This window comes from Alligator sinensis, unplaced genomic scaffold (genome assembly GCF_000455745.1).
Source record: "Alligator sinensis unplaced genomic scaffold, ASM45574v1 scaffold535_1, whole genome shotgun sequence".
NCBI classification, from domain to species: Eukaryota; Metazoa; Chordata; order Crocodylia; family Alligatoridae; genus Alligator; species Alligator sinensis.
The window spans coordinates 1,250,378-1,269,247 of record NW_005842157.1 but is presented as its reverse complement, the minus strand read 5'-3'; the positions used below and the strand labels follow the sequence as shown (position 1 = coordinate 1,269,247).

General features: G+C 43.5%; 1 protein-coding gene across 1 annotated transcript in view; it reads left to right on the top strand.

The window, feature by feature from the left end:
* The window catches only part of VAV3 (vav guanine nucleotide exchange factor 3), a gene marked incomplete at its 5' end in the record, with an annotated part of 298,809 nt that overhangs the window by 197,286 nt on the left and 82,653 nt on the right, over positions 1 to 18,870 (top strand). Inside the window, 2 exons of the mRNA XM_025206482.1 lie at positions 5,972 to 5,994; positions 9,660 to 9,705. Coding sequence (XP_025062267.1) covers positions 5,972 to 5,994; positions 9,660 to 9,705 — 69 coding nt within the window. The remainder of the gene's footprint in view (positions 1 to 5,971; positions 5,995 to 9,659; positions 9,706 to 18,870) is intronic.

The following is an 18,870-nucleotide window of genomic DNA, read 5'->3' as shown; positions in this document are numbered from 1 at the left end:
AGGTGTGTATGAACATTTCTGAACAGATGAAGCAAAAAATATGCCAGTGAACACAAAATCAAGAGGCCCAGGTTAAAGCAATTCATAAGGACCATAGAGGATATAGGATAGAAAGAATGAAACTGTAGAGTTGTTTAGAATAGATGTAGAGATTTTTAATGAGAGATTTTTTTGTGGGGGCAGTATTTATCAGGTGATTAGTTTGTGGCTCTTAGATGATAGGTGGGTTTGATGGAGAGAGACTAGTTCAGTGTAGACAGAACTGCTGTGGGTCTAATACTGGTGTGATGTAGCAGAGTTACAGTAGCGTTATACTTGTTTACACTTTTACAATTTTGGCCATAGTTTTCAGGAACAGCATCTTTGTTATTTTGGAGTAATGGAATAACACAGTATTTACTTTGAACATCAGAAACGTCATGGAAGTTTTATCTCCATAAAACTTTTTTCTGGGTAAAATGTGTACTCTGCAATTAACACAGAATCTTTATTACCTTCCAAGGTTACTGATTTCTTTGCATCACTATTAGTCCTAAATATTAGAAGTCAGTATTCAGGTTCTTTTCCTTCAGTATATCACAAACATTGTGATGCTGGACTCATGTTATTGTGAATTTTGAAATTCAGTCCTGAATTTTTGTTTATGATATACACAAAAAAGGAGCAATGAACAATTGCAAGCATTAAAATCAAGTTTTGTTTACTGAGCAGCACTGTCTTTTAGAAGGACTTTCTTCTGTTATCTGTGAAGCCCAACTCTTTTAAAATAAACTTTCCTAACGCCAAGACAGAAAAAGAGACTTGTTGGAATTCCAGTATTAAGAGCATCTGGTAGTTGAAGATAAAAGTTAAAACAACAAATTTTACCCCCTCTAATTGTGTGTGTAAATATTTATGATTATTAAGCTACTTACCGAGAAGTGGCTTTGTGCAGTTTTAGTGTAATTTATAATACCTGGTGGATATGGTATACAGGAGAAAAGGGAGTTTTGCCTTTAGGGATTCTAAATGATATAAGTGCCAAAATTGTATCGACTTTTAGTGGATTTGGACACACATTACCCATAGGATAGTTACAGATGTTACACTTCTAGTGTGATAAGCACGTAGAAAGTGCTCTACAGCCATAACTAAACAGTGTTCATGGCACATAGAGTGCTATAAAAATGGTGGATTCTGCTCTAAGTTAATCCTGGATTGATGTGGTATCAGGCTAAAGTTCTTTAGGTTAGAGTGCATTTTTGAAGTCTGTACTACATCATCCCATCACACATCAAGGTGGGTCGCAGTCCACTGACATCCTTGAGGCTAGGGTTGCCAACTCTGTTTGAATCTATTCTGGGAGGTTTATCACATGATATAATGACATTAATGAGTCATTACTTCAGGAAAGCAAATGAACATTACTGTTACATTTTAAAACCCCACTGGACTACTGTATAAATCGGATTCAACATTTAATATTTATTTTAATGAATGTCCTATCATTTATCTCCTGGGTGATTCTCAGCATTCTTCTGGAGGTTTATGCCTAATTCCTGGAGACTACAGGGCAATCCTGGAGGGTTGGCAACCCTACCAGGGGCCCGTCACTGGTCAGGCTACTAGCCTCAGCCAGTACTTATCTGTGACCACTGGCCCAGTCCTGCCCCTGGGCTGTCACAGAGAGGAGATAGAAAAGGCTCTCTCCTTCTCTGTGCAGCTGGGTGGAGGAGGAGGACAGAGCCCCTTGCTGCACAGGCCACCCCCCAGCTTGCTGGCTTGGGGGTGAGTGCAGGCTAGGTCCGCATGGCAGGGGGGCTCCATCCCCCTGCCACCTGCCTCAGTCTCAGGACAGCTGTGTGGCAGAAGGCCACCTCTGTTTCTCCCCAAAAACTCTGTGACAGTTTGGTTAAGATGGGCTCTACAGAGGGTACACACCTTACCCTATCTCTAGGTAATCTGAGCTGGATACATTCCTGAGGGAGTGGGGAAACCTGCTCCCTCTTCCTATATGACTGGCATCACATACCTGGATGAGGGGCTTGGGCTCCCTCCGGAGCTAGGAACTTCCAGTCTGCCCAGCAACTAGTGATGCATTTCACATTGGTTGGCTGACAGCCAACAGGTGCTCCAGGAGGAAAGGGCAGCAGCCATGAGGAAAACTCAGAGAGAGAGAGAGGAACTGGACCATCTGAAACTTGCTCTCTCTCTCAAAACTCATGATCAAGGAACTGCCTGCCTCCAGAGGGAATCTCCACCTGCCTCTGGATGATACTTGTGAGTGTGCTACCTGAGCTTTAACTAGATATATAGCTTGCAGTAGCTCAGATGCGTGATCAAAGGCTACCCAGCCATGCCAGTTTGCTCTATGGGATTTCTCTGATATTGCTCTACACTGTACCCTATTCCAACCCTACCCCTTGTAACCAATAAAGTTCTCCTTTGTACCTAGCATGGGAGACTTATTAGGAGTGGGTCTAGATTATGCCTTGGGGTCCCCTTGTTTCGGCTGACTGAGGGAGACCACTACTTGTGCTTCTGACTGAGAGAAGCATCCCAAGTTCCTGAAGTGAATCAAGTACCCTTGAGGGCTACTAGGCCTGTGTTTCCCAGGGTGCGCAGAGCCAGAATCAAGCCCATCTCTGGGTGGTGGCAGTGTTACCCCTAGGCTAGTGAGTGTGCTCCAGGAAGGGGGTTGGCAAGATGTGAGGCACCCCCAGGCAGGCACTTGGAGCGTGGAAGGTGGTCGGGCACACTGAGGTGGGTGGCTCAACACAGGAGTGCCACCTACTGGCCTGCCATAAGCTGCATCTTGGAGCTGTGTGTGTGTGGCTTCTCATTGTGCTGGGCACTGGGGGCGGGCAAGTGGAGGAACAGAGCCCCCCTGCCATGCAGGTTCCTCTGCAAGACCTGAGCCTGCAAGTTGGGGGCGGGGCCACCATGGCAGAGGGCCTCTCTTTTCTATCCCCTCCCCACCCACCACCATCCTGACAGCTGCAGCCTATAGCCATGTGTTGCTTTCTACTGCTCCAGGAACTGGGAGCAGGTGGGTGAAGGAGAGAGGGAGTGGATCCCCCTGGGCTAGGGACAGATATTACACACAAACTGGTTTAAGTGATTAGAAACTGGTTTAAACCTGTAACAGAACAGATGTTCAGTGCACGTAAACCAGTTTCAAAATGGCCGAAACTGGTTTAAGATAAACTTGTTTAAATGTAGTATCAGACTTAACTGATTTGGGTGAAACTGGTTTATACAGGCCCCTTCCTGAGGGTCCAGCAGTGTCCCCCAGCATCCCAGGTGCTTTGCAGCCCTGGACTGGGCTGGGCTGTGCTTGGCTGTGCTCTCTGTTCTAGAGAACAGGGCTGTCCCCACCCCTCTCCCACCTAGCCAGAGCTCCAGTGGAGACTACAGGCACAGCAGGATCTGTCTGGCTTCCCCCTCCTCTCCACTCCCAGGCTGCTTGCTTCTCGTTGCCCAAGCAGGGATCCTTCCCTCCCATCTCCTGCAGCATGGACCCCAGCCCCACGGACCCTCGGCATGTAGTGTGCTAGCTAATGCTGAGAGGTGTCTGTGTGTGTGTGCATCTCTAATTTCACTGGGACAAGCAGACAGAACAGTATCTGTGTAGGGATTTTTGGAGCTAATCAGCAGGTCAGCTGGTAATGTCTCCCCATTCCTTCTTTGGAAAAAGCTGTTTAAGAAGAGCTTGAACTAATGAGAGAGACTTCTGTTTTGTTGATGGGCTGATAAACACTTTTATTAGCTCCCTGCTGGCTCCCTCTCCTGTTAGGTTTGTAAAAAGTATGAATAATCAGGGAGAGGGAGATTGAAAAGCTCCGTATCATCAACGAATGCATGCACTGTATGCCCCATCCCCCGCCTTTGCCTCTGTGCTAGCTGGGGGCCGGAGTCTTGCAACACTCCTGCCACTTGAGCAGCGAGCAGGGAAAAGCTTCGGACTGTGCAGGCATGGTGAGGGTTTAAACCCCTACCTAATCAGAGGTCCTGACAGGGCCTGGCCATGCCCCCCCCCCCCCCCCCCCCCCCAGCTCAGCACTGTGGAAGTGAAGAGAGGGCTGCTACAGTGTCCTCTCCACCCGGCTTTTAGCCTGAGCCACTGCAGGCATGTGCCTGCAATTCCTCAGTCCAGAGAGAATGTCTGTGCAATGGCAAACTTATTCAATCTAGGCACGTTAGACTAACCTACAAAGATTGAATGAATTCAGGCTCAGGCTTTTTGAATGTCTGTCTCTAGCCCTGCTGTGCAGGTCCAGCCCTGACCCTCCTCTGTTTACCCCTGCCCCCCCAAGACTTGTGCCTGCAAGTTGTTGTGAGCCCACATGGCTTCCTTCCTCCCCCTTACCTCTGAGCAGCCAGCACTGACATGGTTTCCTTCCTCCCCCTCACCTCTGAGCAGCCAGCACTGACAGCAGCCAGCTGGTGGGGTGGCAGGGCTGAGAAGAGGGGCTGTACTGGCGCATCGTGGGCAGCTGGCTGCTCAACTGGGCTTGACATTCTCCACAAGCCTCCTGGGTGGCACGTGGGAGTGCCCTCAGCCTGTGGCCTTAGCCAGTACAGGCAGGCTCTGATTGTTACACCCCTGCAAGCAGTGAAATCTTTGCTGTTTAGTCTACCTAATCTAGAACACTTTGAGTAAAGTGCGATACTTAGAATGCTTCCATTTTGGGGTTTTTTGAATGTTTGCACCTACTGTAGTTTTGTGGAAAACCCTACCCTTTAATAATCTCAAAACAACTCCTTTAATTTCTTTTCCCTGCTTATTTACTGCAGAAAAGTAAATGACTTTTGGGAAAGCTGAACAAAATCTTTGCAGCTATTTTTAAAAATGATAGAAGTATGATAAAAAAAAAGTTTCCCTAGTACTTCCTACATGCAGAAAACGTGTACTGCTTATAGTGGCAAGTATTTGATCCTTCCTGTTTCCTGCTGGGATTTCTTGTTTTCTATTATTACTATTGTCAACATATAACTTTGTATTTTAATAAAATATTAACCATTGCATGATTTTGTTCTATATTTTAAACTTTCAGATACCTTTTTTAGCTTTAGCAAATCAAAATCTGGGATTTAAAATTTCATATTTGCTTATTTACTATATGGTCTTCATTGACAAATGTGTGCCTTACCATATTTTACAGACCAGGCATGTGCAGCATGTAATTTTCCTTACTGAACCGCATGCATAGTTTTAGAGAACAGCACATAGAAATAAACACAGCTGTTGCATTTTGGTGATAAGGCATTGAAATAAAATCTTGAGTGCATGAATGGGTTTATGCTGATCAAATCACACATTCCATAAAGCCCTGCCTGATTCATGGGAATGTGTGGTTTTCTGTTTGAACACAGACATTAACACACTGATGCAGTTATTGTGATAATCCAGATATTTTTTTTCTTTTTTTCTTTCTTAAATGGAAGAAAAGGAGAAAGTTCACCCAGAAAGCAAAACAGAACCCTAAAGTATATTAATGCAATGCTAAGGTTAAGAATTCAAGTACTGTACATAAAACTTGGAGAACTTCAAAATTAAAGACATAAGTTTTAACAGCTGTGCAGAATACTGTGAATTCTCACAAAAATGAGAAGAGGTACAAGTTAGACTTGTGAATAGGAACTTCAGAATTTGCGAACATTTATACTGTGGGTTTGAAAGTTGTAATAATCATTTATAAAGATTTAGTTAATTTTGTTTGGCATGCAACTGTTGGAAAATTCCACATAACTCAGAAACAAGCCATTTACAACTTTGATTCACTGTTACCTGAGGAGCCAATAAGCTGAGGGAACACTGTTAGCAAAACAATAACTAGCTCAGCCCCAGGGCTGTTGAAACATATTACAGGTATCGGTTAGCAAAACACAGCAGTAGTGTGTTTTTACGCAGCACAGTACAGACTGACATTATTATATAAAAGATCAAATGTACAGCCACTGATAATGCCAATTTTTACTTATGTTTCAGAACACGGGACTCTGAAACACAAGGTAAGGATTCGTTTTTAATTTTATTTGGTACTTGTTTTGTTGCTACGTACAAATTGCTCATTGCCATAGATATTTGTTTCTGTAGTTAACATCGTATTTCTTTAGAACTGTGTAAACTCTAGCAATAGAAATTGCTCCATGTGCATGCATTAGCAATTGGACGCCTGTGTGTTTGAAGTAGTTTCTATGGAGATTTGTTAATGTTTATGATACAAGGAAAGATAAAATATAAAATAACATGGTTACTTTAAGTTCGGGCCATCTCTAATTGCAGTTCTCTGACACAAATCTAAAAATGGAGATGAAACTATCCTGAGTTAAAACTTAGAAATTCTGCTACATTATTATGCTAGTACTTTAAATGGGTACAGTTCCACAGGTTACCAAATTCTGTGAAATTTTCCAGAAGAAAGCAGATTTTCCCCATAAATTCCATTCTTGTCATAGAGGCAACCAGTGGCCATAGTTTTTATATAATTTTGACAAAATAATGAAATTACTAGCTAATGTCCAGAGAAGTTGGTTGGTACATGTGATCTGTCATTACAAAACTTTCTGAACATCAAAAGTTTCACTGCAGCTGAGATATCTTGCTGCAGATTCTGCCACAGTAGACAAAAAAGCTGTAATTTCCACTTGTTTTGACAAGATGGAGACATTGTTTGAAATCCAAGGCACCATAGTATATTCCTAGCATTCATTTTGGGTCAGCAATTTAGGCAGCTTTGTGATTTAAACTAGCACTATGTATATAATGCTAATAACATTATTGGATATGTTAACTGCTCTTTATGCTTGCATGCTTTCCTAACCATGTCTCAGTTAGGCATTGCAAATCAAATGATAATTATTACTGGCATGACAGATGTAAAGGAGGATTAACACTGACTGTTAATAACCACTGATATATAATTAAGATGGCTAGTTTCTGTGTTGTTGCACATTTCCACTGAGTTTCCACCGCATAGTTGCTATATTGAGAATAAAAACTACCTTCTGACAAGTGCTCATTGGCCTATGTATACAGGATGGTTAATTCAGTTCAACCTCTCCTTGGCAAGTGTCCTTATCCCTAAAAGGCTATTATAGCTGGCACTAGTTTTTACCATTATTGATAGTTTCAATGTAGATGCCAAGATTAAACAGGTATAAAAGTATTCTGTCTCCATTCAGTGGATCCAGCTAGAAGCATAAAGAAACACTGTCAGAGCTTCAAGGAGTGGAGAGAGAAGGGGTAAAACCTTGAACTAGCACAACAGCAGCATGGGCTTACATTTATGATTAGAGAACTTAGTGGCTTGTGCTGTAAATGCACTTGAGAATATCTGTTGTGTGTGCTCTGTATAATAGGACACTCAGTGGCAGCCTGTTTACTTCACTTTCTGTCATGTGCTGCCTGTTTTACATTATAAATATTTCTCCTTAAAGATATCTGTTATGCATTAGTAGTATTAAATACCAGAATCTAAAATTTGATAGGTTTGCTTAAATTTATTGATCATTGGACATGAAATTCATGCAGTTTTGAAAATTGCTTACTGTGTTTTATGGACAGAGTTGCTCAACTGTGTCAGGATAATGACAGTGTGTACATACATGGCTAAATGAGGAAAATATTTACCCTAATTATATCTAATCCCTTCTCTCCCCATGTTCCTTGCCATGACTTGATTACAAAGGCCTGTAAGAGAAGGTCCTTCTTTTGATGCGGGTCACAGTCTACTGACTTTTATGTAGAATGTAAAATGTTTGGAGCCTTAAACTCATTTGTTACAGGGCCCTTTTGTACCATTCTGGCCATGCATTGATGCCTTAAACTGAGTGTAAAATTCAGCTTTAGGGTTCTGTAAAGGGCCCTTTTTGTAAATGAGGACAAACCTTTAAGGAAAGGAAAAGAATATAGGTAGCATATCAGTAAGATCTACTGATAACATGAGAACAAGCAGTTAGTATCTCTCCAGACTCTTCCAGTAGGTATTCTTGCTATATTTTTACACTCTATTCTTTTCTCTAGTGAATCCAATTATTGCTATACCAACAGCTGCCACACTGGGTTTGGCCACAGAAAAAATTTGCTACCCACATATGGACCTTTCCCTAGTTCTCTTCTCCAGTCCCACATGATGGCTTCTTTCCACTCAGTGTCTGTCTGAATAAACAGCAAAGCCTCTAATTTTGAAAAGTAGATACAGAATCATGTGTCAGTGTAAAACAAGGCTGCCCTGAATTTGAGGGCCTGGCTTTTGGTCCAGCAGAAAAGATTTTTTTTCTTGGTTTCATAAACCCCAGAATTTCTATTGGAGTAAAATTATCTTAGCCTCCCTACAGCCATTATGGCTGATGGTGGGTTTTCAGGTTGAATGGAAGGGTACAGGTTAGAAATGGCAGTATTTAGAAGAAAGTACTTTTATCACCAAACTCTTCTATTCATCACTTCCCCACTCCCCCCATTACTTTGCATGTGATGGGAAGGAAGGCACCAGAGTGATGGGGAGCAAGGGGTCAGGCACAAGCATGTGCGGGGCAAGAGGTGGGGGAACAGACAGCAGGGGCAGGTGGCAGACGGGTTGGGGAGCAATTGGCAGGCAGGGCAGCAGGTTTTGAGGGCAGTTATAGGTACAGGGGGGTAAGGGGTAGTGGTTTGGGTATAAATTTAAGACAACCCTCCAATAATTAGATTCTAGGCACGTAAAATTGTAATAAATGTATAATTTTCCATGATAGAATTTTATTATTGGGAGATTATCTTAAATTTAAAGTTATCTTGGACTTGGGTAAATATAGTATCCTCTTTTCTCATTGCAGCTAAAAACAGTGATTTTTCTCTCCATTATGGTTGTAAATAGCCCAAGACTCAAAAACTCAAAATTGTCTTCAAAGCTGTCAGTGCTAAGTAATTTGGCTATTCTCAGGGATGCATCATTCTGGCTTTCTTCATTGCTTATCCTATACCAGTAGGACTCTGCAAATATTCTGAGGAAAATAATTGTACCCTTTGTTCTACATCTGTTGTTTTTTTTTTCTACTTGGCTCAGGAAAAACATGCGCTGTGATTGCATGAGCCCTCATGCAAGCTACTAGTTGAAACAAGTTTGAGGCAGTATATTCTTCACTAAGGTTCTTGGGGGCCTACTTTAATGTGGAGAGCTGTGAAACAGCTACAGATCAGAACTTACATATAAATAAACCTCAAGCTTGTGGGGTACTTTGGATGTTGAATATTGTGTGTACCTTAAAAATAGAATAGTTTAGTATTTCATGGGAGGATTTCCAATTTATGCTCCTTTTAGAGAGGTCTCAGTATCAGGATTGCTAACAGCCTCACCAGCCTTGGTACGAAGCAGGAACAGCATAAAGCGCCCCCCACCCCCCTACAACAGTACCTTATTTTACATCCTGGCTCACTGCATTTCTTGTCTTAAACTTCCCCAGAGGCAGACCATGCCAAAGTGTAGTTTTTCACTATAAAATAGTTTATTACAGTCAATAACCCTAAAAATAATTTTCAAAGTATACTATTTCTGACAGGTAAAGATCACTTTAGAATAGAAAAGAATGTTTAAAAAAAATCAGATTATCTGGTAGATTACCAAAATACAAAGAACACAGTATTCAAAAACAGAAATCAGTTTATTCATGTCTCTTTATTTGTATTTTTTATGTAGAAACCAACTAATGGAATTCGAAGAAGCTCTAGACATATGGACTCAGGTTTGTTTTGTTTTGTGCCTTCTTAATAATTCACCATTTGAATTAAAAATGAGGATAAAAAGCTTCAAGTCATACTATCATGCTGTATCATGATCATCATTACAAGATTGCAAGTATAAGTATATTGCCTGTATTTTTTTCACTGAGATCCTAAAATCTTGCATGTCTAAATGAGCTGCTTGACTTTCTTCTCAAAGCTATAGTTAGTTGTCTGATAGAACTCTGATTCCTTTTTTTTTTTTTTTTTTTTTTTTTTTTTTTTTTTTTGAACTTCTCTTTTTATGAGCAGTACTTGCACTGTTTTGTTTGCATACTGAAAGGCCTCTGGGCTTATGGTTAACAGATCCCCCACCCTTTTGCAGTCTTCTGTTTGAAAATCAAACCAAATAAAAAGACAAGCAGCTATTTATAAATCTTAGGGTCTAATCCTGCAAAGTGCTCTCAGCTCTTCTAAAGGGTATTCTGAAAAGCTGCTTTTCAGAAAGAGTGCAGAGTTTACATGGACTTTTAAAGGGACATTATTTCACTATAACTTATATCAGATATTGTTAGAGAATCATTGACAACATTCTTAAGGAAAAATTAAAGGTTTATTTACAACCTGTACGCTCAACTGGATGAGTACCTCCTCTGGAGAGTAATTATTTGTCTGAGTAAAATATATAATGGTACTAAACAGAAGACCTATTTAATGATGAGAGAATTTTTGGTATAATTTTTACAGTAATTATGTTTTTGTTCTTTACATATTTCTTTTCACAATTTAATCACTAGAGAGTTATAATGTGGATGGTAATAGTATTTGGTGTCAAACCAAGTTATGGATTATGCAATGTGTGGTGGTTTTTTGTTTTTTAATGTGTATACCTGAGAATAATTTGTGTACAACATTATATAGTGGAGCAGCTTGGTGCCATCATAGATCTTGGCAGAGCTACATGTTTGGTAAAAGCAGGTTTGAAGTTGTGCTGCAATTATTACTGGTGTTCAGCTGCATAGGCTTTAACGCTCTAAGTACTGTAAATACTTGAAACAAACCACACCCTTTTGTCAGTTTGAGACATTTTGGAACATGTATAGTTGCTTTGTTGCCATTAGCAAAATATTACTTCACTCTGCTTTTTGATCAGTCTGTGTGCCCTATTTGTTAAAAAAATATGAAACTATTTAAAAAGAATTTAAACTTGTAATATGTGAATTCATAAGAAGAAATAGCCTAAAAAATAAGTCAAAAGCAGATAAGAATCCAGTGGATCAGTTTTACCAAAGTAATATGAGTTTTCACTACTCATTCAGACCCAAGGTTTTTAAACTCAACTAATGTTTGGTTTCTACAATGCTATTTGGGCACCTAAATAAAAGTAGCCTGATTCAGAGGTGCTGAACACTGAAGTTTGGTAGCAATTGGCATCCTAATTAACAGGGATCCTGGTTTTATCTGTTTAAAAATCAGAAATTCTCTGATAAAAATTTAAAATTCTCTGATTTAAACCCCCAAATCCATGTTTAAAATGAAATAGCACTATCTAGCTATCTACTAGGGCTGTTCAAAACACCATCATTTCATTTCGCCATTTCGAAGGGACAGTGTTTTGTTTTGTTGTTTCATTCTGTTTCGAAGCACAGTCCCATTTCATTTCGTTGAAACTTTCGCTGTTTCGACTTGTTTCGATGTTTTGCCCATAAGCTATAATGGGGAATCATGAAAATACCTAAAATATTGTCATTTGTTGCCTGATTTGGATGCAGATTGCAGGGATGGTAGTGCCTTCTGAGGGCATGAAGCCTGCCAAGTTTCAAGGAGATAGGTGCAGAGGTTTCTCAGAACCTGTACCTCAAAGTCTTGAAAGCAAAATTTGTGACACTTACTGGCATCGGCAGACTCCTGTCATTCGGCGCACAGATCTGGGGGATTGCATCCCCTGAAGGGCTGCAGGGCTGTACCAGACTCCTCCCGGGGGTGCGGGTCTCCAGATCTGCGCCAGATGACAGCAGGCTGCTGCTGCTGCCTGGAACCAGCACCGGGTGCAGCACGTGCCTAGCTCCATGGAGCTAAGCCCAGTGCCAGGAGGCAGGCAGAGCTGGGGGTGCGCTCAAATCAGAACGCAGCCCCGGCTCTGCCTGCCTCCTGCCACCAGGCTGCACTCTGATTGGCTCCGCCAGCCCCACGGAGCGCAGCCTGGTGGCAGGAGGTGGGCAGAGCTGGGGCTGCATTCCCCGCTGGGCTGAGCTACATGGGGCTGTAGAGCTGCTCAGAGTGCAGCCCTGGCTCTTCCCTGCCTTCCACCACTGGGTTGCTTTGAAACTCAAAACGTTTCAAAACTTTCAAAATGCTTTGAGTGCCCTTGTTTTGTTTTGAAGCTGTTTTGATGCTTTTTGTTTAGTTTCAATTTCGCTGTTTCATGCTCAAAACGCATTGAAACAGGTTCAAAACAAAACATGCGGCAACATTTTGCACAGCCCTACTCTATCTATCTATCACAATATTTTATTGATATATTTACAATTTTAAAGCAATTTGGAAGCCTACTGGTGCCTCAATCACTATAATAAAATAAATTCTAAGTACTTATAAATTTGATTTTGGGTTTTTTATTATGGAATATCAGAGCTCCCTCTGCCCCCTTAGCTCGCTAGGATACAAGTCACAAGTTACTCCCAAGCCACAGCCCCCTCAGCCCTGTTGGTGCCCCACAGTCCTCTCACCCCTTCCAGCCCTGCCAGAGGTAGCCCCCAGCTGCCAGGGCTACAGGGCTAGGGACCCAGGTCCACAGTCCCCTGTCCCCCACATCAGTGCCTGAGCCCCAGCTTCCATCCATGGAGCCTGGCTCCCCCTCCCACGTGGGTAGCATGTCCAGAGCAGAGCCTGTGACGGGGTGGGCTAGGGCTCCCTGCCCTGCTGCCCTCCCCTTGGGGCTTCTGTTGCCCAGTGGGAGGAACTCGGCATGGCAGGGCAGGGTTGGGTGGTGAAGTTCCTTGCTGCTGCAAGCTCTGTGCTGCCCTGGTGAAGTGCCCCTGTGCCCACCTGGCAGCAGCAGGTGGCACAACTTTGTGCCACCACCCCCTCTGCTGACAGGTGAGAGGGGGGTGCTTCACCAAGGTGGTGTGAGGCTTGTAGTAGCAAAGAGTTTTTCTTCTCTGCCACACTGGGTCCCACCCATTGGGCTGAGTAGGCCCCAGGGGGAGGGCAGCCTGCCCCCACCCCATGCACATACCTGGGGGGCATGTGCCCCCCAGGGCCTCCCCAGAAGTGCAGACAAGCTGCTTGTGATACCATTCTGCTCCCCGCCAGTGCCCTATGGCTGCAAATGCATCACCTTTGCTGGGCAGCAGCCCCAGCCCTGCCAAACTCCCTCCCAATGGGGGCCTCAATCCCCCCTCCCCTCTGCCAGACTTACCTGTGGGAGCTGCTTTCCAGGCTGCCTGGAGGCTATGTGTGTGTGTGAGCGCACACATGTACAGGGCATTTCTACCTGCCTGACCTCCTTCTGCTCCCCCCCACCCTCTTGCAGGCTGGAACTCTTGCCAGCCTGCAGAGAGCTCTTTGCAAAAGTGGAAAATCCACATATTTTTCCATTTAAATCTAAAGTCAGTGTTTTTCTCAGTTAAAAGAGAAAATCTGTGTTTTTTTTCCAATTTTCCAGGGGAAATGGAAAACTTGGCTCCCTGCTAAGTAAGAAAAGCATCCTTATTCACAAAGGTCACTTAAATACATATTTAAATGGCACTGAAATCTGTAGGAATAGTTTAGTGTTTTCCTAATTCAAAGTTTTAATTACTTGAGGCCCATTTTTGTCCACTGTTACTCGTATTTAATAATGATTCTACTGGAGTAGTTATGTTGAATGTTGATATTGGTAGTAGAATCTGATCCTTAATTCTTGTTTGAAAGTTATTGGAAGTTCAGAGAAGTGGAGAATAATAGTATTTAATTTTTGGATACCCGAGTTTAGGTTTTCCTATTGGAGAGTGTTCATTTCTATTGTTCCATACTTACGTTGCAGAGTGGTTCTGACATTAAATATTTTCAATAACAGATAACAAAAATGTTGGCCTCTTCTCTGCTGTCCCTTTTTTCTTCATTCTGCCTTTCAAAAACAAAGTGCATATCTTATTCAGGGGCAGGCTGTATATGAGAAAATACAATAGTACAATAGTTGGTTTAATACAATGCTGAGGCCAATGTGCTCTAAGCTGGCTGTACTATGTTGGGTTTTGAAGCAGCCCCCAGCCCCTGTACCAGAAATAGTGCTGCTGGCTAAATGTAGCCAGTTTAGTGTGGTATTGTGCATATATCACACTAAGCCATGTACCTGAACAGTTCAGGAGGCACTGTGCCTGGAGTTAATGTAGCATCTCTGTTAGTACTGCCTAGCAGGTTTAGTTCAGATTCCTGCAGAAAATTGGTGGAGTTAATATTTGAAAACAAGATGGTCTCTGGGTGAAATCCTGGCATCTCTTTTGCATATTTTAAATGGAAAGACCACTCATGAGTACTGTATTGGGTTGCACATGACCTTGAGAAACAAAAGATATTCTCAGGTGGACATCACTTGTAGGTGATGGATCAATTGTGTCAGACATGCATTACAACAGTGCTGGTAGATCCTTTGAAGAACCCAGGAGCATAAATCTTTGAAAATCCTTGCACTACTGTGATATTTATGCTAAAAGAGGTAGCCAGGGTCGTAGTTAGCAATTAAACTTTAATGTGCATACTCTAACAATTACATAGCACCAAATCGAGTTTTTGCTTTATGAGCCTTGCTATGATATTGAAACCTGGGGCATAATTTTTAAGAAGGCAGCTATTTGCAATGTATCGGCAGCATTTTATGGTGCTGTCTAAATTTTGAGGAAGTCTGGTTTTACTAGCACAAGGGTATCGTACATATGGCCCTGGGACCAGTCCCAGTTTAGCCCAGTCATTTGGCCCGTGGGGCTGCTAAAGGGGTTGGGAATTTTGGGATGGGGCCTGCTTTCAAAATCCATGGTATGGAGCCCCATTGGAGATGTGTATTGGCAGTGGCGGATGTGTGGTTGCTGCGTTAGCCTATGTGGCTGCCTACGGCTGTTTGCTCTGCTACTGACACCATGTCTGGATCCAGCCCCCAATGAACCCTACATTTGGAATCCTTTAGGGGTGGAGTGGGGCTGGATGAATTTGACATCTTTGTAGCAGGAGATATGCTATATACTAATTGCATTTTGGGTTTTTCCCTGCAAAACCTATTCAGTAGCATGTTTCTGACTTGGGTGCCTCTGTTTTCAGAATGAGGGATGTTTGCAACAGGCTCAGGATAGCCAAGATTGACTTGTTCCAGATGTATCTTTGGGCTCCAAGGACCAGATTCCGCTCTTGGAAGGGATTTTAATCAATTCAAAGGTTGTGTGGGAGGTGCTATGAACAAAATATGGTCTAAGGGACATAACAGTTAGAACAAAGGCATTACAATTCACTGGTTTAAAGCAGTTCTGCTTCTCCTTTTTTTTTTACAGAGCTCTTAATTTGATGGGTGTAGAGCCATCACTCAATGGCAGTTTCAGGATCCTATAAACACTTTTTGTTTTGAAAGATTTATTTTGTTGAAAATGGCAGATTCCTTCAGATTTGCACAAGAGAAAAGGCAGTGTATGAGGAAGACAGCAGATGAGGAAGGGGAAAAGCTAGTAGTAAGTGGACAAGCCAGCAGAGAGACAATGTGCCCTGGAAACTGTACAATAGAAAGAATGAGCCATGTGTTTTTGCTTCTTGGTTTTTTTTCTATCTCTTCCTTTGATTTGTGACTTTGCTATGTGGGCTCAGTTGGGATGACTTTCGGAGTTGTCTATCCACTATTTTTTACTAGAGCCAGGCTTAAAAGAAACTTGTGGATTGTACTGCATACAACGGGTGTGTTTTGTTGTTTGCTGGTATGCCCATATAGCAGCCTACCTGATTTGCAGTTTTGCAGATTTTGTGAAATCTGCGAAATCTGCAAAAGGAAAACCTTAACAAAAAGAAAATGCTGTCTCCCAGTGGAAGCCAGTTGTCCTTGCTGCTGGGATGGAAAGGTGCTGGCTGGTGGGGTGGCATAAAGGGCAGCAAACAAGAGGGAGGCTGCTCCCTTGTCCTGCCTTCTCCTGCTGGGGCCTCTCTACCAATCAACACTGAGGGGTGGGGCTGCATGAAGGTCAGCCAGCAATCAAGATTGTGGCTGCCCCCTTATGCCTCCTCTCCATGGGGCCTCTGCACCAATCAGGACTGAGGGGTGGAGCCACTGAAAAATGACTGCAGAATTGGACCTTTATACCGCAATCAACCCATGAAAACTGGTAAGTACACTCACAAGTTGGGTAAACTGTCATCTATAAAGGTATCAAGAATTTGGCCTAGTGTTTAAATTTTCATTCTAACACAAAAGGTAGGGATCTACTGAATTTATGATTTAGCAGTTTCCATGGAAGCCACAAAAAATATGGTTTCTGCTATCATCATGAAAAATGACATTCCCCATAATTTTGCATGGAATTGCAGGGAAAAAAAGTTACTAAAAATAAAATGCTGGCTCCCCAGTGGGAGCCAGTGGCCACTGTGGTCCAGCCTCGCAGCCTGTCAGGGGTGGGGGGAGGCCACTGGCATGAAGGGGAGCAGCCGTGAAGGTGGCCACCCCTCCACCCTTTGCTGCTGATTGTCTGAGAGGGCTGCCTTTTGTGCAGCGCTGCACTTCTCCACCAATAAGCAGCAGGGCAGTGGGGCTACTTGAAAGGTGGCCCTCTCCACCAATCACCAGTGAGGAGTGCAGCCACACAAAAAGCAGCCCCCTCAGCCAGTCAGCAGTGAGAGGTGGAGTCACTGGGGCTCAAATCAGTAGCAGGGGGGCCTTGCTGTGAAAAGGCCATGAAAATGCTTCTGGGCATTTTGAGCGTCCTGTGATTCCCCCCCCCCGCATGCTTTAAGTAGATCTCTGACCACAGGCTAAATAAAATGCTTGCAAATGGGATTTAAGAAGTCCTTAAGTCCCCTTCTGCAGCAGCAGACTTTCTGTCATGGGGAATCTCTAGTGATAACTGTAACTGATAAACTGTAACTGATAACATATGAATGGGTCTTCTGCAAACCTTTATGCATGTGTTTAAGGACATAAATGATCATATTTATTGTGATTGACAGCTGAACTAGCCACATGCATAATGTTAACCATGCGCCTAAGAATCTGTATAGTTCAGGCCCTTTTTAGATGAGAATGATGCAGTCTGTTGCAAATGTGTAACGTCTGTTTTTAGTTAGCTAGTTTTCACTGGTATTTGTACAAACAGCATTGATCTTTTTGATATATGGACACAATAAATTGTAAGTTTGTTACCTGTCCCTTTTTGGTTTTGTATTTAAAGAGTCTAATGTAGTGGATTCACTATTTGGTGTGTTTAAATTAGTTTTACCCTAAACATTTATGCTAATATAAATATTGGGACTTTAATTTCTAAAACTGTAGAAACATATTTTATGTCACAAGGATAAACTTGGCAAAAATAGGCACACTAGGAGCCTCATACTTAAGATTCATTGCAGACAAACTCAAAATCTGATCTGTGAAAGAATGCTGCAGAACGTGTTCTGACTTCTAAAATAGCCAATTTTCTTTGCAAGCACGGATTAAGTCTTGGAAAACAACCTTAGTTTTGGATTGAGGGGCAGAACCAAGATATCTGTGTCACAGTTTACTGCAAGAAAATCTAAAAAAAGAGAACAAAATTCACTATAACATTTCAATCTATTTTTTCCCAAATGTTTTACAAAATAGTTCATAAGTTATGATTTTTTTTGTGAAGCTACTTTTCAGGGTAAGAGCTCAGTTTGAAGTTCAGATGTTAGTTTTAGAGGATTTGTGGCATCCCTGTTCAGTCTCTGACCTGAACATATTCTGTATTAGCTATTTTTCAGTACTGAGTATACAGTGCAATAAAGAAAAGGATCTGACAGAAAGGAAGAGGTTATTGCTTGAAGAGCATGGGTCAGGGGCTATGTATTGAGCAATAAGGTTGCAGGGATATGACTAAGACACAGTGGGATGTGGGCTATCACACTGCTGTATGCCAGGCGTGGGCAAATTATGGCCTGCAGACTGGATCCGGCCCAACTGATTGTATCTGGCCTGTGGCTACCCCTCCACAGGGAGCTGAACCCTGCCCAAGGCAGCCCATGCTGTGGCCCACACACACCAACAGTACTGGCCCTGGCCCTGGCCCTGGCCCTGGCCCTGGCCTTGGCCAGCATGCACAACTCCCTTGTGGACCTGTTCCCACCACTGTTGCAGCTGCTTGGGTACTACTTGATTCCCCCACTGCCAGCAGCTCCTCTTCCTTCTGCCCCTGCTGCAGCGCTCTGGGTAGCAGGTAGATTGGGATTATGGCGGCAGGCAGGGGGAAAGCTGCAGCTGGGTAGCTCCTGCCCCAGTGCATGAGGTTCCAGCTTCTGGCTGCTTTCCACACACTCCACCTGCCTGGTGTGATGAGCAGCCACCTGTGGGCGGCCAAGTGGGGTGGAAGGCAGCCTTGCTGGGAAGCAGTGCGTGCTGCCTGGGCAGGTCTGGGGCAGTACCATTGGCAGGCATGGAGCAGATGCAGGTGGGAGAATGGTGTGGGCTGCCCCAGGTGGGAGTGAGTAGGGCTTGGCCCCAGATGGAGCACCACGGGGACAACTGCAGGCCAGATGTGGCAGGGGGTAAGGACAACACCTGCAGTGCCAAGCCCAGGTGAGCTCTGTGCACATGTCCCCTGCTAGGCTTACCATATTTCCCGGTTCAAAATAGAGGACACCAGTCATGGGGGAGGGGGAGGCAGGAGGTAGGGGGAATAAGATGGTGGGGGGGCAATGGCATGCTGGTCCTCGGCCCCTGCCTATTCTGTTGCCCCTCACTCCTGACCTACAGCCCCCTGGTGTTGCCAGTGCACCGCACAGCCAACCCACAGTCACCCGTTACATCCCTCATGCCCCTTGCTTGTGATCTGCAGCCCGCTGCCCTCCTCCTAGCCCTGGAGGTACCCCTCACCCCCTACCCACAGCTCCTGCCCCCTAGCCAAAAAAAGAGGACATATCCGGGAAAACCCGAACGTATGGTAAGCCTACCCCTGCCCGGCTCTCAGAACCTAGTGCACGGATAGTCCTTTCCCCCCCCCCCCCCC